This window comes from Blennius ocellaris (genome assembly GCF_963422515.1).
Source record: "Blennius ocellaris genome assembly, chromosome: 14".
Lineage (NCBI taxonomy): Eukaryota > Metazoa > Chordata > Actinopteri > Blenniiformes > Blenniidae > Blennius > Blennius ocellaris.
The window spans coordinates 4,974,078-4,998,335 of NC_137663.1; the positions used below are offsets into that span (position 1 = coordinate 4,974,078).

At 44.0% G+C, this 24,258-nt stretch overlaps 1 protein-coding gene across 2 annotated transcripts in view; it reads right to left on the minus strand.

Moving 5' to 3' along the window:
• Window positions 1-23,701, minus strand: part of LOC308139387 (polypeptide N-acetylgalactosaminyltransferase 10-like) — a 116,994-nt gene extending 93,293 nt beyond the window's left edge. For both annotated transcript variants that reach the window (XM_080508817.1, XM_080508816.1), the window contains exon 1: window positions 23,521-23,701. In XM_080508817.1, the coding sequence (XP_080364943.1) occupies window positions 23,521-23,679 (159 nt within the window). In that variant the 5' untranslated portion in view covers window positions 23,680-23,701. The remainder of the gene's footprint in view (window positions 1-23,520) is intronic.
• Window positions 23,702-24,258: the final 557 nt, after the last annotated feature.

Genomic DNA, 24,258 nt, shown 5'->3' on the forward strand with positions numbered 1-24,258 from the left:
TGATGCAATCAACATCAGGTTTGTCAGGCTTTGTCACTTTAGTGACCTCATACGCAAACGCCACTCCTGCAATAACTACTACGTAATGAATCAGTGTGTGCAATCGTTTTACACCACAATCCTGTCATTTTGAAAGACTGGCCAACGACCTGGTGCCACCCAGATCCTGACACGTAGCCGGCCTGGGAGGGGCAGGACACCGTCTCAGCTGGAGGGATGAACTGGCTCAAAAGCTCAGAAAAGAAGAGAGGGATAAGAACAGTATGAACTGAAAGTCTCAGAGCTCTTCCCCCTCTTTTACCCGCATGAGCCAAATCCACACGATCACTCAATGACCCTCTACACAGAGGGGAAAGAAGGTCTCACACTGGACTGAAGCATCCGCTTGTTGATCCTTTATTTCCTCTTTTGACCGTTTGTGTACTTCAAACCGCTTCTAGTGCAACTACAACTCCCTATCAGATGACACCTGCGGGCCGTTGACTGTCAGCGAGCCGACGTCTTGTGACAAAAGACCAGAGTTTTTGTTCATCAAGGGCCTAATTCACATTCATCAGTCTCACACCGGTGGGTGAAAGCAACAACTGCAAATCTCCCCCGAGCTACTTCTGGAGTGACTCACCAATTAATCTGGAGTATGTCACATTTCCCAGAGAGCTGACATAATTCATTACCAGTTCAAGATACCAGATATTGGCTTGAAGCCTTTTCCACATGTTGGGTGAGAAAATAAAAGGGACCCCGAGGTGTTCTTAGCAAACAGATTCGACACACCACAGCTCCAAAATTGGACACTAACTTGAGTCAAAGAATTCATTGAATTTCTACCCAAAGTCGTTTCTGCCAAATCAGACAGCGAGAGCTTGGGCAAGACTTTTATTACATTCTGAAACTACAACAACAAAATCCAATCAACTTTGTGAGGAGGTTTGTTTTTCATACCGAGATGCAGCTTTTTCTAAAAAAAAAACTTGTGTCAGAAATGGTGCTGAAGCCTTTCCTGACCCGTCACCCGGCCTCTTGCGGACGAATGAGCACAGACTGTTCTGGCCTTCACCATTACAACACTCCAATAGTCATCATGTGGTCGCCGCTTTGGCTTTACGTTGCCGAGTCACGTGTCCATTCACTGCAATGGAGATGAAGAATGGGACCGAACCACAAACCTTTGTTTGGTGATTTGAGTGGCAGAGCCGCTCATCCTCAAGGTTTGTTGTTCAGACGTATCAAATGTTACTTCCTGTCCTGCAGCCCCACCAGTGTCCTCCAGCTCACTGTGCGCCGCCACACACTCCAGCTCGCTGTTAATGAGTCATCAGCCTCACCTCCATCATGTCTAGCATGTCGCTTGTGTGAGAGCCCCAAATCCTTTTAGCATGTAGCATGTAGCATAGCTCAGAGTCAAACCCTCCTGCTCCACTGAACAGTTCAGGTAACGAGCGACGTCGAGCTAACTCTGCTGATTAGATTTCTTTTTTTGTATGAACCATCTTTCTTCTCCTCTTGATGTTTTGGCAGAATATAATTTACAGCCTTTCATCAATCTTATTACTTTTACAGAACCTTCAAGTAGCTGACATCGCTCTTGTCTACCTGCTGCTGACAGGTGACGTCACGTAATACTTGCCGAGTTGTATCAGGCAGGTTTTGCCCCGATATCCGACACTAGCAATCAGGGCAGCTCAAAAAATGACCTACTGAAGTTGTACCTGCATCAGAAACCCTCCCGAGTCCTGCTGAGTCAATGTTGCTCTACTTATTTCAGATGAGTTTGTTCACAAAGACCCCTTCAGCTCCTGTTTGACTCAATTACTGCCGACTGTATTTACAGTGTATTGCAATAAATATCCACAGCCAGGTTAACAAAACAAGACAAGAGGTACTCTGTAGATTATTCCAATAATACCTAGACACAGAAACAGTGGGTGTGTTATCCAATGCAATCAAGCCAGCTGAGTGACAACAGCACCGACTTTAAACCAAAATTGTCCTAGATTGCATCAGCCACTTCTCCAGCTCCGAAAAAGAAATTAATTGAAGAATTTATAGCTTATTTTCCTTCCTCTCACCCACACAGCTTGTACTTTCACACATGAGTTTGTATCTGCAATCAATCTGAATGAAAATATTTCACAAGAGAGGAAAAGTAAAACACAAAGCTTTGACTGTGATCCAAGATGACGGGAGGTGGAGGGAGGTAGCGCTGTGCATTTTATTTTTCTCATTCATTTCTTTATGATCCAAGCCTCATAAATTCCAACGGTGACATCACCTGCTGTTCCTGTGAGGAAGACCACGGTCTACCAGAGCAAAAAATGCAGCAATTTCTTCCGGAGACGGCGCGTCAATCTTCAAACAGCTGTTGAGAAACGCCGGTGGGGCTGCCATCTGAACGAAGCCGAACGTGGGAGCGAACGCGCCGGTTCAAATCCTCCTCTTCTGAAGTCGTCGGAGCTAAGAGGGAGCCGTCGACGTCGATCGCGCAATGAGCTGTCAGGAATGAAACAAAGACTTTGCTCTTCACAGGAAAACGGGACGCCGGTGATTTGGGAACTTGGGAGGTTTGGTGGCGGCGGCGGGAACGTGGGCGAGGGAAGTCGAAACGACAGCTGCCAAGGTGCGGCTGAGGGAAGAGCCTTCGTCATCCTCCTCATCATGTCAACATTCATTCATACGAGCAGCGAGGATGAGAGCATTCTGGGTAATCGTGCTACGGTCGGACCACTGACGGCATTTCCAACGTCGCACCTGCTCACCACCCGGCTCCTGATTTCTGATGCTTTATTTCTCTCAGGTTTTATCTGCTGTCACTGAAAGCAGATGGAGAGCCGAATGGTGGTAAAATGCTTCTATTAATAGTTTGTAGTGCCGTTGAATGCAAAATGACCATATTTGCTGAATGCACGTTTATAATGACATCATTAGGCAAATAAATCAGGTAAAAACACGTTTTCATGTTAAAACAGCAGTTAATTCGTCTTAGGAATTAGCCATTTGGATTTTAGTTTTAATCAGCTCCATGCCTGTTTGAAGGCATGGAGCTTTACACAAAAACGATGTGAAGTGAAAATGGAAAAGCGTTGTTGCATTTTAGGGTTCTGTTTATAGGACAACAATGCTCGGAGTCACTGAAGAAGCAACTTTTTTTGGAAACAGCTCTAGCACCACGGCCATAGTAACTAGTAGTTGTGCACATGCTCAGTAGATGGAGAATAAGAACGTTTCCTCCGTGGTGTCATGATTCCCACTCCAGATTCTCCTGGACTTTTATTGTGACAGTCACCGTTGCTCTGCTGTTCCTGATTCAGGTTTAAATCTAATAAAGGTTTGTGTTGTATAAAAAAGCTCATAAACTTGAGCACAAACAGCTAAACAAACATATAAAACAAAAAAAATGTTTGTTTTGTTGGGGGTTTTTTTTATATCCTGAGATGGAGACTTGAATATTTCGTTTTGACCAAAAACAAAAAATATTCACATTTCCAAAGCCGAATCAGTGAATTTTAATCATGCTTCAATGAATTATCAAAACACTATCCAAACTATTTGTAAGAACTGTGAATAAATGACTTCTTTTTGACAAGAAATGAGGTTTGATCGGTTTCCAATCATTCCACGGTCTAAGCAGTACAGTAGAACTGGCTGTGTGTCGAGACTCCATGCATCTGTAATGAGCAAAGAAGAAAAGCTTCGTAAAACCCAGTCATGGGCCAAGTAATGATGTTTCTCCTGCTGAAATCCAGCTTCACTCCGCCGAGCGACTCTCAACCCTTTCATCAGAAAGAGGCGGAAAGCGGCTTCCCCCGTTGACACTGAGACAGTTCATCGTGCTCCCACCCAGTGGGGGAAAAGACAACAATACCGAGGAGCATGTGAACACACCGCGGGGCTCAGAGGTGCTGCTCGGCTGTTAATGGACACGGCTGAGTGAGGAGAACAAACTGCAGCAGCACCCTGCCTCGGGTTAAATGCTTCATCTGCCGCGGACACTCCAGGCTGAATCCGCTTTCCCATGATGCTCGGCTGATTTAACTGCCATGACGGCAGTTTTTCCTTATCGGCTCATCTTTGCCAGCGTGCAGCCCCGGCAGGAGGCGCAGGAGAAAAAAAAAAAAAAGATAGCGTTTGGTCTTGCGCACACAATGCACACAGAGCTTTTTATCTCATATGCACAAAGCCCAGAGGAGAGGCTTTAAACGCTGCCTCTTCCCTCATCAAACACACGGTGCTGCTGCTGCTGCTGGAAGACAAACAGAATCGTCTCCGTGGAGGGAAACTACGTTCTCCGGAGGATAACTCCTCGCAGGTCAGGTGCCGGGGTCAAGTACAAACGGAAGAAACACAATGATTTCTGACTGAATACAAGAAACCTGACACCAACAGGGGTTCTGGCCCATTTAGCGGCCGACCCTTAATTGCATGATCGAATCGGAGACGTTTCACAGCTCCGGAATCCAGCTGACGAGTTACAGTCGCGACTCCGGTGGGTGATGCAGGTGACCTTTAGTTCTGGAACTCACCGTGATTACGAGCTGCTCCGGGGTTAGTACTCGGAGAACCACACGTCCAACACAGGAAACACAACTATCTGAAACATCATGGCTGATAGAAGAGTTTTCTTTTTAAATGTTATTACCAAAACACCATAAAAGCCTAAATACAACCTCTCATGTTCAAGTTACTGTAATGGCACTACTGTTAGCTGTAACATTTAAGTAACTGACTAGGACTCAACCACATATCCCAAATGTATCATTATGACAATAACAACACGTGCAATAAAGGCTGGACAGTCATCAACTCATTCGTATTTTTTATCATAGTTGTAAATATCAAAGACAATGATTGACTGATTGAAATCAGAAGCACAAAAGTGATCATTGGTCAGCTGCTCTCTGTTCTAGTGTCAATGTAGAAGCTCAAAATTCTAAATGTATGCCTTCAATTCTAACTCAAACTTTCAGCGTCTGTGTTTATTCTGATTCCATACATGTGAGATTCTCTACGGGGGGGGGGGGGGGGGGGGGGGGGGGGGTAACATAAGTCTGGTGAATGGGTTACTCATTGAATAAGCTTACGGTGTCCCCAAAGGGTGAAAGCTTCGTATCATAACCTTTTCATTAAAAACTATTAGTTGGTCAGTTGAGGTCAATAAAAGATAGAGGAATGAAAAAAAGTTCAGGTTTAAACTGCAGAAATCCCCCATTTCATGATTTGACTTTTAAATGTACCGTATTTTCCACACTATAAGGCACCTAAATACCTCAAATTTTCTCAAAAGCTGCCAGTGCGCCTTATAACCCGGTGCGCCTTATATATGGAAGAATTGCTCTACTGGAGACTGCTATTTGACAGCTGAACAACCAGAAGCTTTTATTTTGACAACTCTAACTTCACAACCGGCTCTTCAGAGCGGACGACACTCCACACAACACATTCATCACTCATGGTTGCACACCAACATTCTAACAAACCAAAATAAACTAGATGAAATAATGACTCCCTAAACTGGGGAACAAAAACACATAAACACAATCAACACAACACCAAGCCCAACAACAACCCACAATAACCTCCAACAACACAAAACATGAATTCCCATCATGCCTTGCATCCTGAGCTCCTCAGTGCAGCCGATAGCTGCAATGAATTATGGGAGTTTCTGTTTGTGGTGTTTTAAATGCAATTATTGGGGGTTATGTTTGGTTTGTGGTGTCGGTAATAATTGTGTTGTGTTGTGTTTTTGTTGCTTAGTTCATGTAGTTTAGTTTATTAGCGGTAGTTGTAAGTTGTCAACCAGCAGTGAAGAAGGTTTTGTGTGTAGTGTCGTCCTGGCATAGGCTGCAGGTAGGACTATCAAAATAAAGTGTGTGCACCTCTCTGGGTGTTAGAATCAGTGGAAAATATAACCTAATGGCTTTGAGCTATAAAGGTTGTTGACCACTGGTTTATTCCATGTGCCTTATAATCCGGTGCACCTTATAGTGCGGAAAATACGGTAGTCAAATTAGGTCTTTTATGACCAATTTCACAGAGGTATTGTCAATATACAATTTCAAACATCTTTTTTTTTTTCATTTTTGTTTTCATGTTTACATGGCAACAATTTGAAAATGATGTCTGTTTCCATGGTAACGGCAGAAATGCAAAAATGATGCACTAGTCGATGCTGTTGTTTGTTTTTGTGAAAAGAACAATCAGCTCTAAATATAAACAACGGGAGAACACTGGCATTCTAATGGACAGATGACCAAGTTGGATTGTTATTACGATGACTGTCAAAATAAAAGCACCCAGTCCCAGGAGAATATGGACTGGCAGTGATGACACCACGGAGGAAACTTTGTGCTGGTTGTCTCTACCAAGTTGGGTCTCGTTGTGTCAGACCAAACACACAAAACTCTGTTTTCACTTGAAAACGTTGTCATGTAAACAGGGCCTTGCTTTCTCCCCTCATGACATCTTTAGATTTGGCTTCAGACCAAGTTTGCATGTTGTTTTCTGCTGCATTCTGCCTTCCTCACATGACGCAGACACATGGATGATCTGCTAACTGGCTGTACAGGTGAGTGTGTGGCGCTGTGTCTCTGTGATGGACCGGCGACCTGACGCAGGGGGGTTTGAACAAAACATGTCAAATAGATAATAGACCGATGTGAATACAACAGACGACCCGAAAAATACTGCTTCCAAGTTAGCAGGAGCGTCGATATGTATGAAACCGTATCATAATGAAAGAATTTCTACTTAAAACACTCAGCATGAAACATCTTCTCTGGGAGGTTCGCCACGGCGAAGCAAAGCGTTGGCCTTAAATTAGCATCCAGGGATTAGCTTAATCATCTGAACAATAAAAAAAAAAAAGCGGCTTCATAACCCACGTGGCTGTAATTAAAAGCCTGACTCGTCGCTCTGTATCCACAGGCTGTCTGCTGCACCTGTCCCCCATTTGGCGGCGTGCACTGATCTGGGCCAGCACATCCTGCCGGGCATACAGAGCAGCTTCTGCACGCGCTCAGTCTGCACCACCGCCAGCAGCCACTCAACGTCTGCCTTGTGCGAGAAGGAACCTGGGGGAGGAAACGCCCCCCCCCCCCCCCAACAGAGGCAGCCTGTGAACAAACACCTCTTTTACCCGCTCCCCCCCCCCCCCGGCCACCTCCACCCCCCCAGGCCCGACTGATAAGGAGCAACGACTTGAGTCTGCAGCAAGTAACTCCACTTGTCTTTGCAAATGACTTTCACCTCTCAGTCTCCCTCGTTTCCAGAGGCTTAACACATTAAAGATAAAATCTCATTTCCCAGTCCGGCAGCACAGCGAGCCCACAGCTCAGCCAGACTCCATCAGGTACCGATGCAGCGGGTGACTTATTGTCTCACTGTGGCCCAATCCCATCATGCATCTGCCTTTTCATACTTGAATGAAGAAGTGAGTTTTCACCCTAAAATGAATGTCTCAACAGGAGGGGTCGATCTGAACAAAACCACGAAACTGCAGCAGAAAGATCCTAGAAAGGGGAGGAGCAATGTTTCTTCAAGGAGTCGCATGTTTCCTTGTTAAAACATGTATGTTGGTGATGAACCCCAGTCCAAACTTGAAAATCTGGAGTTTAAAAGTAGCTGAGGTTTGTTTCATTTGGGTTCTTTGTTCAAACCACACAATGAAAATCTGGTGTTTTCGGTGCTCGCCCACAAGAATGAGGAAGCTTTTCATTGTGCGGTTAGCCGCCAACAGCTAATGAAATTAGTAAACATTTTGAACCCCATGTTATTGACAAATTATGTATTTCATTTTAAATCTCCGGGTGCATTGCTCTGCAGCTTGGATGTTAGCAGACGGTGTCACGATCGGTTTTTCATTTTTATTTGTCATACGAGGAAAGGACCGCTATGCTATTGCTATGTTATCGCTATTCTATTGCCATGATTGACAGTTCCTGCAGCCAATCAACACGCACCTAACAGCAGTACCAGTCAAGGGGTATGTCAGAAAAGTCCCTCCTATCTCCTTATCTATGGACTTTACTTTAACCCTTTTGATAAAGGAAGCATCAGTGTTTCCTAGGCTAAAGGAGGCTCTAAAGGAAGCATCAGTGTTTCCTCGGCTAAAGTAGGTTCTAAAGGAAGCATCAGTGTTTCCTAGGCTAAAGGAGGTTCTAAAGGAAGCATCAGTGTTTCCTAGGCTAAAGTAGGTTCTAAAGGAAGCATCAGTGTTTCCTAGGCTAAAGGAGGTTCTAAAGTAAGCATCAGTGTTTCCTAGGCTAAAGTAGGTTCTAAAGGAAGCATCAGTGTTTCCTCGGCTAAAGGGGGTTCTAAAGGAAGCATCAGTGTTTCCTCGGCTAAAGGAGGTTATAAAGGAAGCATCAGTGTTTCCTCGGCTAAAGGAGGTAATAAAGGAAGCATCAGTGTTTCCTCGGCTAAAGGAGGTTATAAAGGAAGCATCAGTGTTTCCTAGGCTAAAGGAGGTTCTAAAGGAAGCATCAGTGTTTCCTAGGCTAAAGGAGACTCTAAAGGAAGCATCAGTGTTTCCTCGGCTAAAGGAGGTTATAAAGGAAGCATCAGTGTTTCCTCGGCTAAAGGAGGTTATAAAGGAAGCATCAGTGTTTCCTAGGCTAAAGGGGGTTCTAAAGGAAGCATCAGTGTTTCCTCGGCTAAAGGAGGTTATAAAGGAAGCATCAGTGTTTCCTCGGCTAAAGGAGGTAATAAAGGAAGCATCAGTGTTTCCTCGGCTAAAGGAGGTTATAAAGGAAGCATCAGTGTTTCCTAGGCTAAAGGAGGTTCTAAAGGAAGCATCAGTGTTTCCTAGGCTAAAGGAGACTCTAAAGGAAGCATCAGTGTTTCCTCGGCTAAAGGAGGTTATAAAGGAAGCATCAGTGTTTCCTCGGCTAAAGGAGGTTATAAAGGAAGCATCAGTGTTTCCTAGGCTAAAGGGGGTTCTAAAGGAAGCATCAGTGTTTCCTCGGCTAAAGGAGGTTATAAAGGAAGCATCAGTGTTTCCTCGGCTAAAGGAGGTTATAAAGGAAGCATCAGTGTTTCCTCGGCTAAAGGAGGTTATAAAGGAAGCATCAGTGTTTCCTCGGCTAAAGGAGGTTATAAAGGAAGCATCAGTGTTTCCTCGGCTAAAGGAGGTTATAAAGGAAGCATCAGTGTTTCCTAGGCTAAAGGGGGTTCTAAAGGAAGCATCAGTGTTTCCTCGGCTAAAGGAGGTTATAAAGGAAGCATCAGTGTTTCCTCGGCTAAAGGAGGTTATAAAGGAAGCATCAGTGTTTCCTCGGCTAAAGGAGGTTCTAAAGGAAGCATCAGTGTTTCCTAGGCTAAAGGAGGTTCTAAAGGAAGCATCAGTGTTTCCTAGGCTAAAGGAGGTTATAAAGGAAGCATCAGTGTTTCCTCGGCTAAAGGAGGTTATAAAGGAAGCATCAGTGTTTCCTCGGCTAAAGGAGGTTATAAAGGAAGCATCAGTGCTTCCTAGGCTAAAGGAGGTTCTAAAGGAAGCATCAGTGTTTCCTAGGCTAAAGGGGGTTCTAAAGGAAGCATCAGTGTTTCCTCGGCTAAAGGAGGTTATAAAGGAAGCATCAGTGTTTCCTCGGCTAAAGGAGGTTATAAAGGAAGCATCAGTGTTTCCTCGGCTAAAGTAGGTTATAAAGAAGCAAAGAGCCTCTTTTTCTTTGCTTATTGAGAATTCAGACAGTCCATATCATGGCTGCTACACAAAACACTTCCGGGGTTCAGGAGAAGTCGATAGATTCAAGATTCAAGATTCAAGATTCAAGATTTTTTATTTGTCATTTAAATTGTACCGAGTACAAGAAAAACAAAATAGTGTACTCCTTGTTTAGAAGCAGTGTAAAAATATGGAATAAATATATAAATATAAAAAAAAGAGTACACGCAATAAGGATATAGGAAGGACAATTTAGAGGCACCCAGTGTCCCATGTCCTCTCGCGAGAGGAAGCTACGACGTTAAAAAGTGTCAGAACAAACTATGCTTGATTTTCTTTTCTACCGATAGATTTTAAGAAGTGATTTAAAGGCAATTTAAGGGAGACTGTATACATGACAATACCAGCTACTATGCTAATGTGTTGCAAGCAGTTGCAAATATTTCACAATACTCATCAGAACTGAGGCTGTGTTTACAGCGCAATATTTTCAAGAGAAAGCTGAAAACCTTCGTTGTAAGTCAAAGTTTAGGAAAAGTCACCGACTCAAAAACTGCCACCCTCCTGAAATGCTGCCATTTTCGTGTTAAGCAGACATCGTTTTCAAAGCATTGCCTTGTAAACACAAAGCTTTTCTAAAATGAAAATGTCAAAATGAGGCGTTTTCACTTGAAACGTTGTCGTGGAAACTGAGTTTTGATGGGATTAATGATTAGGGTGATTCCAGGAAATGATGACTTTAAGATGACAACTTTAGCTAACGTGACAGCTCACAGGTGACTCTCAAACAGTTTTATTGTTGGCTAAAACAGCAGGTCCAGGGGGATGGTAAGTAAAGCTAACAATTAGAAATAACAAAAGCTGCTTCAGATAATGCCAAAGCAAACAATGAGCTAACTGTGTTGACACTGTGATGACAAAGCAATTCTGCAACCGTTTCCTTTTAAAACCAAGGTGATGAGTAACGATCTCACAGAATCTTCAGTAATTGTGGATAATTACACATTAGTAATCAGCAACTAGCTTGTCATTATCAAAAGTGGAAATGCTATTCAGAGCGAGTCAGTCAACTGCCGGGGTGAAATAAAGCCAAAATCAAATCACTTTGGATACAAGTGGCTGGTTGTTAGTTGCCAACATCCACATGCAGCTGCGGCAAGTAATGAAGGTCAAAGGTAACTCCATCGACGTTGTGACGGAGAAACCTCTACAATTATCCTGGCATTCACATTGTTAATGCTGCTAGAAATGATTATTTTCACTGAAAGCGAACACACAGCTGCATGTTCTCCGATGAACTCTCACATGGGTTATCATAAACCATGTTAAATTGTCTTAATCCTGCTCTCACAACCTCTCTAATTACTCTTAACCTTGCAGGATTCATGGGGCTGATGTGATTTTTTTTACCCCCCTTAATTGCAGAGAGCTTTAATTTCCCACACTTGCTTGCTGCCACGTGAGGAAATTCACGAAATTACTCCCAATTCTGCAATATGCCCGGAGGAGGACAATCTCATCCGTGGAGCCATGTACAAGAGCTGTTTTTGTTGAGTTTTTTTTTTTTTTTTTTTGCAAGGGCAGTCTGAATTCGTTGAATTTCAGTGTTGTTTCTGTGTGCTCTGGATTCTGATTTCCCATCGGCGCAGCCTGGAGGACCCTCAGCACTCCGACATGACTCCCTCCCTCCCACATGATGTCAATAGAGCAGAAAGGAGAGATTTTTCACAGAAGCACAGGCTAAACTCTTATTCAACTTTAATGTTTGTCAGAATAGCAGCGAAGGGGAAACACACAAGAGAGCTGCCGGTCGAACGATGCGAGAGAAGTTGAGCGGCGACAGGTTTTAATGGACAACTGAACCCCGGTGAGTGTAGAGCATCCGGAGGACTTCAGTTGGTCCAGTTCAGTTCTGTGAAATTTAGTTGGGGAGGTGTAGAGGAATGTCGGCTTCTTTCACACATTCCCTCACTGATCAGGATGCTGCATGATGACAACCAGCATTGTTATTATAGGATCAGTTCTATATGCCAGAGACGAGCGTTTTCCCAGAAAATTGCATTTCCGAAAAGTTCCAACTTTTTGAGCCCTTCTCAAAAAGTTGCATTTTCAGCGAGCGCAGGCATTGTCATCGGCAAAAATGCAATGAAAGCTTTGTGTTTTTGTCAGTCAAAGAAATGTGTTGTGTTCATGCAAACTCACTGACAATGATGTAGTTAGTATGTCGGGCCACGGGTGGGCGCTGTTGCTTGTTTTTGTAATAAAACCACACATACATGTGTGCAGGGAACATTATGCTATAAGCATTAACAAAATTCATAGAACCCAACATTTGGCTGGACAGATGACGAATCAGGCGCTATCATCGGAGAATATAATAATATACAAAACTACCAACTCTTTACCACAGCAGTGGTGTGCATGAGCAGTAACAGTGCTCTGCAGCCTCTGGGTGTAATTACGAGGGGGGGAAAAAAGTTCTACCTTTGAAGCCAGTATGAAAACAACTAAATTGGAATCTTTATCTGATTATTCAAACATTGAATTCGTCATTGCTTGAATTGCTCTATATGGATCTTCACATGCGTCTACCTCTTGAGGTTTTGTTGTACTGCTTGGCAGAGCTGCCACCTCTTCTGACAGTATGCTGCTAGAAAAGCACAAGCTTGACGAATCACGGCCCCGTGGCCTAGAAACCAAATGACTCCCTTAAATTATTTCCCCGCGTCTTAATACGTCTCGATACTGCCGCCGCCAAGCAACCGCCAACATGTGTTCCTCAAAATGTGTTGGAAGAGATAACACATGAATGAATAACGCATCAAAGGTTTGTTTATTTTCCCCAGAAGGACAAATGTCAGACTTTCAATGCATTTTTCCAGGCCCATGGGAGGCCTGGAGGACAGAGGGGTCAAATAAATATCTGATTTGCATTGTGACTGTTGGGTAGGAATACATCAACGGCAGACGGCCGGGGAATTCACAATCACACCAATTTATGCACAAAACTGGTTTGTCCCTCGGTAATCTTTCTGTGGCGCTCCGGTTCAAATAATCTCCAACTTGCGAGGAAGACATGAAAGATTAAGAAAATGTTGTTCTGTATTTTCTTTCACTTTCCCAAGGCATTCTACATGGACGTCCTTGTTTACTTTGAGCTCTGCTCATTAATAAGACCAGACTGTCACTGACTGACCTCCTACTGACTGTAAAAGCAGTATATGCAAGCGTGTGTGTGTGTGTGTGTGTGTGTGTGTGTGTCACAGAGTGTACTGTCCGTGTGTCAGAGGGGAACTGCACAAGGTCTTGCAGTGATGAATGAATAGTAATCTGGCCTATAGTGCGCGTGGCTCATAAATGAAGCCTCCAGTGTGCGGTCCTATGTGATTCTCATTTCTCCGTGGCAGCGCCGTGAATCTTGGTCAACTTTCTTTTCAAGAGCACACTTTATCTTCTCGACTTTTATCCGAGCTGATCACATCCAGTTAGCAGGGAGGAAAATCCACAATGGAAGCTGTTGTCTGAATGCATGGGCTCCACATGGGCTCACCTTCCTGAATGATCCCCATCTGATTCTTCCCTCCACGTCCAGAGTAATCCTCACTGCTACAATGAGACTGATCACCAGGATACTGACGCTGGTTTTATGCCCTGTGACTAATAGTGGAGCGTCTGCAACGTGAAATGATGCATCAGGATCATGCTTGGAGAGGAAGAAAAGGAGGAAGAAGAGCTGGCACTGATGTCTGTCTTTGTAAAGAAACCACACACACATGCAGCAGAGAACAATCTGCTCTAAACATTAACAATGTTCGTACATACTCGAGAACATGATCAACAAGTGGGATTGTTATTACGGCGACAATCAAAATAAAGGTGCCAAGTCCCGGGAGAGTCTAAACTGGGAGTCATGACACTCTGACAACATTGTTCTGATCGTCTCTACTGAGCATGTGCAGAACAATTCCTTTCCATGATCGTGGTGTGCTCACGCAGTAGCAGCCGTTTCCAAAAAGTCGTTTTTTCGGTGGCCCTAAAGATCCTTGTTGTGTAAATAGGCGTCCAAAATGTAAAGAGGTTTTTGCATTTTCATGTGACGTGTAAAAGGACCCTGAATGGGGTGAAACTTTCACAATCGCCACTATTTCTGGTGCTGTGTAATAAAAGTCGATGTTGTAATTAAAGTGACCTTTCAGATGAGAGGATTGCATATGGCTCAAACATCAGTGACAGCACAAAAGAAAAAACGGACTCAACTGCATCGAGGGTCATTAAGCTCATCCCAGAAGGATCCCGCAGTGAGTGCCGCTTTCACTTCTCTAATATTCTCAGCTGGAAAGAGAACATGAGAATAAAAAGGGGAAAGAAAAAAAGACAATTTTATCAATGTATTTAAACCAAGTTGAGTTTGCAGTTATGCCGGTGATGAGAGCTCCAGTTGCCATGGTGATGGTACAAATGTTTCGCCACACAGGTTTGCTGGGATGCAAAGCAATCAGAAATACCTGAGCTCAGAAACACAGCGAGACGAGAGAGAAATGGCGTGGCCGTGAATAGATTCAATTTACTTTGAAAAAAGAAATCTCAAGCGTCACGAAATACAAACTCCTCGTGTCGGCTCTCAACTCCAGCGCAGGAGGCAGATCGTCTTCAGCCTCCACCGAAACCATCACAGTCACTAATTAGCCACCTCACGATGTGATGACTTCATAGTTCAAGGAAACATTTACATGACAATATTTTCAAGTTACGATGGGATACCTTTGTTCCGTTCTGATGGCCCGTTGACACATTAATGGTTCTTGGAGCCACTGACAACACAACTTTCTGAAAATGTTCTGACTCTGTCTCACTAGAAACTGGAGAAAACGCAAATCTTCTCGCCGGCCGTGGCAAATGTTTGTGGCATGTTGTTCTCCGGCCACATTTGTGTTGGTTTCATTACGTAAACAAACAAGAAATGCCAACGATAACGTTTTACACAACGTCGCAGTGGAAACGGGGCTTGACACATGCAAACTCTGAATTATACAGATCTGGACACAGTTTAGCCTTTCTGTGAGCGCGGTGTTCTAAACACTGCACCACAAAAGTCTCAGGAGAAATGCCAATTACCTTTATGCACAGGGGGAACGTGCAAACTCGCATTGAGCCTTAGCTTGAACGTAGCATATTGCTACTGTGAGAGGAGAGTGTGACCCACTAAATCACTAAATACTGTACATGTGTTGCTTATATAAAGGAAGAACATGCAAACTCCATGCAAAAAGGTCTGAAAACTGGTGAAGAGGTGAGAAGGCCAAGCACAACAGCATCACATTGTCCCAAAAACAACTACACGATGCTAATTGTGTTTCTTTTAGACAAAAGGTGAAAAATACAAAACTAGAATTTGTGGAAAGTGAAGAAGACTGCTAGATGAACAGAATGTCTGGTCACCTGTCAATCTGCTCTCCTTTCATGCCAGCATGCTTTAGTGGAGTGCTTCAGCAGAGCGGTTTCTGCAGTTTTAAGTGAACCGTCATGGTTTCGCCGTGTGCAGTGTTTACTTTTAAAAAAACACTCTGGATCTTGTTCCAGTCTGTACATTAATAGGAAGCAAATGGTCGGTGTGCTGTGACTTAAAATTCAAAGAAACCTGCCTTTTACTTGATCAATTATTCAAGTTCATCCAGTAGTCCACTCTGACGAAGCAGCGAACCGAAGTGTCAATGTTTGAAAAGGTTTTAATTAGCCGAGTTCACTGCATTTCATTAATTCTTAATGAATAACTGATGGTGGCTTGTTGGACTGTGTTCACACTTGTGCTTCAGACGGACTGCAGAAACGTACAAGATGCTGTCAAGAGGTGCATTATGCGACGTGGCATTCGTGCCAGCGATGTGCCCTTTTGTACGCCATCACTTGTTGACATGGCGACATTCTGTCATTATGAGAATTGACAGCGTGACCTTGCACATGTACAACAACATCCGGCGAAAAGCAGCTCCTCACTTGGTCGCCTAAATATGAACGGACTCACGTGGAATGAGCATCAGCGGGTGCCCCGCCTGAGAGGCATGAGGGGACACAACAGGGAGGGGATCTGGGATTTTACACAACTGACTGTAGAGTTGGGCAAAAAGAATATTAGAGCTACAACAACAGACTCAATAGGAATTATGTAGTCATTACGTCACAACGTTTCACATTATGTTAAATGCTAACAATGCTCAGACGCTCGACAATAGCTGGAATCAGGATGGAGATCCAGTGGAGGTCTGGCTGAAGCCCGGTAGATCAGCGGTCCCCAACCCCCGGGCCGCGGACCGGTACCGGCCCGGGGATCAATTGGTACCGGGCCGCCCAAGAAATAATTAATTATCTCCGTTGTATTTATTATCTGAGTCTGAACAATCTTTTATTTTGAAAAATGACCGGATTCTCTCGGTTACGTCTCGGTCACTTGAGCGCCAAACATTTAACCCACAAAGCTAGCAAAATGAGCAAAAAACAGACGTCTTTGGAAAGTTTCTTTTGGAAGGGGAAAAGGGCCGGTGAAGAGACAGAAGAAGAGACGACAACTTCCAAGAAAAAGAAAGTTATTAACAGACAGTACCAGGAGTTCTACTTGAAGTATGGATTTATGGCGACAGGTGATTCCCACAGACCAAAGCCCGTTCTGTATAATATGGGGCGAACGGCTCTCGAACGAGGCAATGGTAAATGGTAAATGGTCTAGATTTATATAGCGCCTTCTAACCACACTGAGGTAGTCCCAAAGCGCTTCACATATCAGTCATTCACCCATTCACACACCAATGGGACAGAGCTGCCATGCAAGGCGCTAGTCGACCACTGGGAGCAATTTAGGGTTCAGTGTCTTGCCCAAGGACACTTCGACTCATAGACCAGTGTAGACTGGGATCGAACCTCCGACCTCTCACTCCGAAAGACGACCACTCTACCACCTGAGCCACGGTCGCCCAATGAAGCCTTCAATAATAGAAACAATCTACGAACCCCCCCCCGGTCCGCAGTACAATTGTCCGCGGTGATAAAAAGGTTGGGGACCACTGCGGTAGAGAAGCGAGAAAGTCTTGGAGCAGCATAGCGGGGACCCAGGAGAGGCCATCTAGAGACCCAGGAGAAACTAGGGAAAAATCTGAGAGAGGCCCGGCAGAGGCTCCAGAAAGGCCTGACAGAGACCAAAGAGAGGCCTGGGAGAGACCCAGGACAGACCCAGTAAAGACCCTGGAGTAGCCCAAGAGCGATTGTGGAAAAATCCTGGAAAGACCCGGATGAGGCCCAGCAGAGACCCAGGAGGGGCCTGTGAGAGAAGCCGGGATAAGGGCCGGCCGAGACCAGAGCGAGGCCCTGCAGTAGCTCAAGAGAAGCCCAGGAGAGAAAACTCAGGAAAGGCCCAGGCGAGACCCGGGAGAGATCCGGCAGAGACCCACCAGAAACCCAGCAGAGACCCTCACGCCGACTCGTTTCACTCAGTGATGCAGCCTCGCGGCAGAGCAGGGAGCAAGTTCAACCGCAAGGCCTCGGTTTTTCTCTTTTTTTTTTATTCCACTTGCCGCTCTCATCTCCTCTAACCTCCACTTAACCCGAGCTGCTGGAGCAGGCAGGAGGAAGCGGATCCACCTCGCCTTCGACGGGCCAACCTTTAATAAGGGAAGGGAAATGTGCAAATTACATTTATGTCACTGTCGTGGTGGGAAGGGGAAAGCCCAGAGCCAGCCTGTGTTTACTGGAGCTGTTTAAAATACTCAGTCAAGCATTAATTACAGGGACCCGCCAATAAAACACACATGACTTGTATTTCACGTATCGGAGCACAAAGGTTTGTACTTTTTAAAATACGTCACAAGGATATTCTGACAAGCTTGAATACAGCTGTGTTAACTGAACCACCTCTTTGAGACAAACCTTGCTCTAGTCCCTGGTGAATGCCATATTTCTTTGCTATCCAACGTTGGCCTCTCTTATCCATCTGCACTGGAGGTCGATTCATGTTATCTTCCAGTCTGCTAATGTTTAACAAGCCTTTCCTACCTAACAGGTGTCCTTTCATACCCCTTCATAACACCACATTTTCCTTCAAGTCATTGCATGAAAACTCAAAGTCATCCCTTGAGATTTGTGCAGAATGGTCAGAGTTGATTACTCTCATGATTTGTTCTCGACGAGAAACAAAACCCACGACTGAGGACTTGTGACGGGGATTTATTGCCACTGCTGCTCAGATTGACTCTCGCAAAATAAAACAGTACACACCTCTCATTAGCCAGAACATTAAGCTGAAGACAAAACAAGACACACAAGAAAGTCTCTTGTGTTTTTTTTCTGTCTTTTACAGGTAATCTCTGGCACATAAGGATCCACTGATTAAGAAAACAATGATAATTGAAATGATTCAGGCTTGAACTTCAACCCATTCATGTCCATTGGGTGTTTAGACATTAATCTTGCTGTATTTCTGCACTCCAACACACTCTTCACACCCCATTTTCACGTCCGACTATTGTAGCGTTGTGGCTCTTTTGTTTACGCCTGAGAATTGAACTTTATCAACTTTGCTACTTTTGTCGAAACGCCTCCATCTTCAGCTAAACAGTGAAAAAAGCAGAATTCCAATGAACTGCTTTTTCTGCTGATTCCAAATCAACTGCGCCTCGCCAAAGAACATTTACAACATCATCATCTGCATATGTGGAGACAAACCGAGGGAGTCGTGAGCGTACATGTTCTTGTACTGTTCTTTGCAAGCGTGTGGTTACAATAGAAGAAAACTGCGCTAACTAGAGGCCTGGCATACAAACTACAGGGTGTTCAACATTCTGAGTATAAAACCTAGTACATTCAGTCTATTCACTGATTACATCATCTACCAAAAACTGTTTGAATTCTACAATATCCCGATAATAAAAATGTGATTAATCAGTTACAAAGCTCTTAATTAATATGTTTTTGTCAGCCAAGCCTCACCACGACAACTCATTGTTTCATCAGCTGTTTCACACATATTTTTTCCATTTTGGCCTGAGAAAAAGAATTTACATGACGAGCCTTCGCTTGGCTTATGACACGTCTGCAATCAATCCAGTCAAACAAGGTTGCTTATTTTAGAGAAACATGCACACACAGACGCACACACAATTCATGAAAGCCTTCATTCAGCACATTATACCTCATTTGAATTAGAGGAGCTGCCTTTATCTTCCAATGGGGGTTTGTGTCGGGGTCTTTAACCCCCCCCCACACACACAAAAAGTCTGTCTTGTGAACCAACACAACACAGCCATCTACCAACTACCACTTTTCTCTTCTCCTTCTCTAACCTCTTACGATCCAGTTCACAATCCCCCGGGGGAACAAACACACGTCAGACCGTGAAAACTCCTTAAAGGCTCTTTTCTCCCGCCGCTACCAAAACGCTCCGTCGGCTCCTCACACAAATTGATTTTAGAAAAAAACTTGTTTAGGATTGTGAAGACTTGCCACGGGGCTCCTTCACCTAAACAAAGACAGTGATTAGGGAGAAGTGTCTCCTTTTCTTTTTCTGGGAGAAAATTAATGGTTTTGTTTTTTTTTGTTAAAGTAAAAAACAAAATGAGTATTTAAGTACGAGACGAGTATGAAGAGATTAGCTGAATCAGCATTAGTTTTTGGTGCATTAGTTTCAGTTGGATTTTTTTTTTTTATTGTTGTTGCTCACTAAAGGAAAATAATGCATGATTGTGGTGGCACATTTGGACTTTAGGACACCAAAATGGTACAAAAATGGTACAAAGATTTCACATTTTCACTTGAAAATGTCACTTAAATGAGGACTCAGACAACGGTACACTTGATCTATGCAACGCAACAGATAGAAAAGAGGTGGAAATACCAAGAACTTGAATCAATTTTGGCTCAAACAAATAGGAATAATCCAAACCATTTCGGAGGAAAAACATTGACTGGTTTCCTTCAATCACCACAATACCACAGCTTTATCGCCGGCTGGTCTGTAAAAGACAAAATCTACAGTTGACTCAAGGCCACTTTGTTGCTGAGATTTAATGAAGTCACACTAAAAATAGCATCCAGATTTTGTGCTTCCACACAAATAATCCCAATTGAAAATGTGCCCGCTCGGCCTCTTTACTGACTTTTTTCAACCTGTGAACACAAAAAGCCTTTTTCGATATCTTCTTCACGTATGTGCCCCCCCCCCCAAGCGGGCTACTGTGAGCCAATTAAATTCTATAGATTAAATAAAGTGACACTGAAGATGAAGCTGCTTATTTACACAGTGAAATCATTAACTTTAATATCACACAGACGACTGAACTCACAGCAAATAAATGTCATAATGTTGTAACTAAGGCTGCAGAGTGCGTCATGATCAATATATACAAATAGCTAAAAGACTGAACTTGAATGCATCAACAGCCCTAACTATTTGATGCCACAAGCTAGAAATAAGAAACAAAAAATTAACAGAAAGAACAAATTCAACAAACGTCTGAAACGCTGTAGGTGTTTTAATCTCCAATCATATCGTGATCAACATAACGTTTGCATCTTTAACTGTGCTTGTGGGTTTTTACTTCAGTGGGACACTTTGCAGAGGCTTTCTAACACACAGACGAAATCTTCAACAACATCCTTTGAGATAAATCGACAAGGAAACACGCAGTTTATGTGACCACAACACAAGTATGTGGTCGACCTTTACAAGTCCACCACATACTTCAATCAGACTCTCTCTCATGTTACGAGTTTACAAGTTGTCCTTTAATGACCAAGACCATGGAACAAGACCAGCGCACCTTATTGGACGACTGCCCGAAGTCTGTCTCTGAAAACGTGAGTGTGACGCTATGACATGAAATACTTGACTTGAGATGTTACAACTAAAAAACACACAGAATACTCGTCATTACTTTGCAACACTTTGCATAACGTGTGCGTCACGTTTGCATCTTAAACTCTGCTGACACGTCACGGGTTGACCACATCCTGAAGTCTAAAGACAGAAGGATAACTTTACTTTTGTAAATTTTTAATTTTTAAGTTAAGTTATGCATTTACCTTGGAAACTTCCTGGAGTTTGTGAAATTCAATTCAATTCTCTGTTCAATTCAAAGGACTTTGAACTAAATCGATAAATGAAAAACCTGAAGTATTCATTGGCATGATTGTGACACAAATAGATCGCTGATTCACTGCATCAAGCCCTTCAAACTTTGTCATCTTGAAATTAAAGTGTCCCTGAAATGTTTTTCAGATTTCATCTTTAGAAAGAAGAATAAATATGCTTTCGAAAGGTATATAACATTCCCAGATAAAAGTCCGAATTCCGACCCTTTTAATTGACTTTACATGATGCAGCAGACGACGGTATATTTGCGGGCCATAAATGTGAGCCGCCTGAGCTAGACCGGATATGACGTACGAGGGGTTATATGTCCCAGCCAAAACAACATCAGCTGATTGAAGAATGGAGGGGTTTGGCGATACAGAAGCACCTAGGAGCGATGTTAGCGAAGATTTAAGTGACGTATCGTTGGTTTTGGACGAAGATGAAGGAGAGGAATCATCGGAGGAAGAATTAGAAGAAAATCAAGGCGTTCAACCATACATGTTTGAGCCGTGAGTACATATTGTGCGTGACCGGGTATTTACCCGTGTGCACATATTGTGCGTGACCGGGTATTTACCCGTGTGCACATATTGTGCGTGACCGGGTATTTACCCGTGTGCACATATTGTGCGTGACCGGGTATTTACCCGTGTGCACATATTGTGCGTGACCGGGTATTTACCCGTGTGCACATATTGTGCGTGACCGGGTATTTACCCGTGTGCACATATTGTGCGTGACCGGGTATTTACCCTTGTGTCAGAGTGGGTGTTTTGCAAAGTTTATTGGTCTATTTGTCTTAAGTTTTAGCAGGTTTTAAAAAGACTTACTGAAGGTTGGGTTTAAAAATCCGTTAAAAAGCCGTTTAAAAATGGTGGGGACAGAACCAGGTTTCAGGATACGTTTCCTCTTCACAGCAAAACCAAGTGACTCTCGGATTGCGGGTGCTGTTTCGTAACAGTCATCTGTGAAATGTTGACTGCAGAGATAGGAGGCCTCTGTTGGTGTCCAGTTGGAGCGAGTGCGCTGCACTTGTTTTGTCCATAATCTCCTCAAAGTTTGATCTTTTGGGAATTTATGGACACTTACAGACGGACTGGGCATTTGGGAAAACCCAGCCGCAACACAACGCTTAGGCATGACTCTAAAAAACTGCTAAATAACGCGATAATGCAGAGCACATGTAAACAAGACACTACGATCAGCTGTTGTGGGCGGAAGTAAATAACCCCTCATACGTCACAGCGCAAAACTACGGCAAGTTGGGAAAACTAGGTCAGATTCACAGGGCGGGAGATTTAAAGGCATATTTAGACGTTCGGCGCTCAAGAGCAAGATAGTGGTGTGATTGTCATTGGTGTGTCATATATCATTCGAAAGGGGGAAAATAATGCTAAATACTGGTGTATTTTAATAGAATTATTTCAGGGACACTTTAAATAGAGACTGAATGTGTAGTTTATGGCCATTTATGCAAAAGAATTGTGTAGTTAGTTATCACAGTTTGGCTCTTTAGTGCATGACTGTTCTTCCTTATTGTAATTGCAGTGTGACGCCCATCAGGACGCAAAAAAAGCTGCATTCACTAAAAAAAAACAAAAAACATACTGAATATTTAGATTCCTGCAAAATTACGGAGCTGGATGAGCTTTGAAATTTGCATTGGACTTTCTGATACCCACGCAGTCGCTAAATATATAGATTATTTACAGCAGGTTCTATTTATTGCCCATGAATGCCTGCAAATATAGAAGAGCAAGACGTTTTTCAACTGTGCTGAACTTCACTAAATAGTTTGAATAATTCAACAAGTTAACAACGAGATTTCCTTTTGGAGTCATTTAAAGTCAACTACCCTGGATGTTGATACTGACAGTCGCTAAACCTGCAGATTAAACCGTTTCAAAATAAATCCCTGCAACTATAGAAGGTTTAACACATTTTGCATCTGCCACTGCGCTGAAACACACTTGTGTTGTTTGAACGAGTCAACAAAGGAACAAAAACACAACTGGATTTCCGCTTGCAACTATTTAAAGTTTTCCACCTAAGACTTTTTGATGCCAACAGTCACTAAACATGCAGGTTATACACTGTAGATTGTATAGCTTCCACATCTGTACCTGTGCTGAACCACGCTAACATAGTTTGTATAAGTCAACAAGTAAACAACAACACAACTTGATTTGATCGTGAAGCCATTTCAACTTGAGTCCCCTGGAGCTGCTGGTACTACCAGTCAACAAGCAGGCAGTAGACTGGAGGGTTTTACCAGAAATGCCAGCAAATATGGAAATTGCGAGAGATTTTGCATCTGTAACTGTGTTGAACCACGACAAGTCAACAAGTCAACAACAACAAACTGGATTTGCTTTTAAATGACGTGAAGTTTTCCACCTTGGACTTGTTGATCCAGAGTCCGACCAACCAGATGAACTTCTGCAGGGAATCAGTGCTACACTGCCGCACAACTTCCTGAAGTGTGTTACTGGAACTTCGCGGAGGCTCCGGTTAAGCTACGTGGCTCCCGGCTCGTCCTGGCCGCCGTGGCCGCTGACCCGCCGCTCCGAGGCGGCCCGCGCTGCGGAGTCACGCGGGCCGCTCAGTGCGGGAATGCGGCTGAAAGCCGGAGCCCAAACCGGCACACTTCTACCCGAACTCGCAGGCTTCCCGGATGGCGTCACGGCCGCCGCGCGTCTGCCTCCGATCCGCCGTGAACCCTCCGCGCCTCGGCCCCGCTTACCTGCACCGGGGGCAATCCGCCCGGACCCTCCACCGCGTCGGGCGAGTTGTCGAAGACCCGGTCCCGGTACAAGGACCACAGCCCGACGTTCGGCAGGAAGAGCAGAGCCGCGATGAGCAGCCCGGCGACCTGCAGCAGCCTCTTCTCCTTCCGCCTCATCTCTCCGGGAGAAGGCGAGCGAAGCGGCGGCGGAATGAAGTGAGAGAGCCCGGAACAAGCGCCCCCCCACCCCCCCCGCTCAGCCGGGCGGAGACAACTTTCAACTCCGACCGTGGGGACGCGCTCCACCGCTGTGACGCTCCTCCGCGGCTGCCCGGAGCCCCGCAGCCGCTAGAGGGAGCGAAGCACCCGGAGCTCCGGAGGAGGGGCGAGGGGGGGTTCGCTCTTAGATTTTTATTAAAATACAAAGAATTTCTAGGTGTTTTAATTAAATTCACAGTATGATGATGAGCTGCAGGTTCAAATCCCAGCTGACAAGCAGTGATGCATTCAGGTACATCACGTAAATAACGTCACTATTGTCTTCTTTGATTCTACTTATTAATTTATGTCAATTTCTCATAATAAATAAAAAAAAAAAAACAAGTTAAATGTCTGTGTTTTCCTGTCACCGTGAATAAAATGTATATGTGGCGCGCTTTTGGGCAATTTGCACGATGTACCGATTGCTGCGCAAATAATGGATCCATTGTTTGCACAAAGATCCATAGATTGTGATACTTATCCTGAAGCATGGTC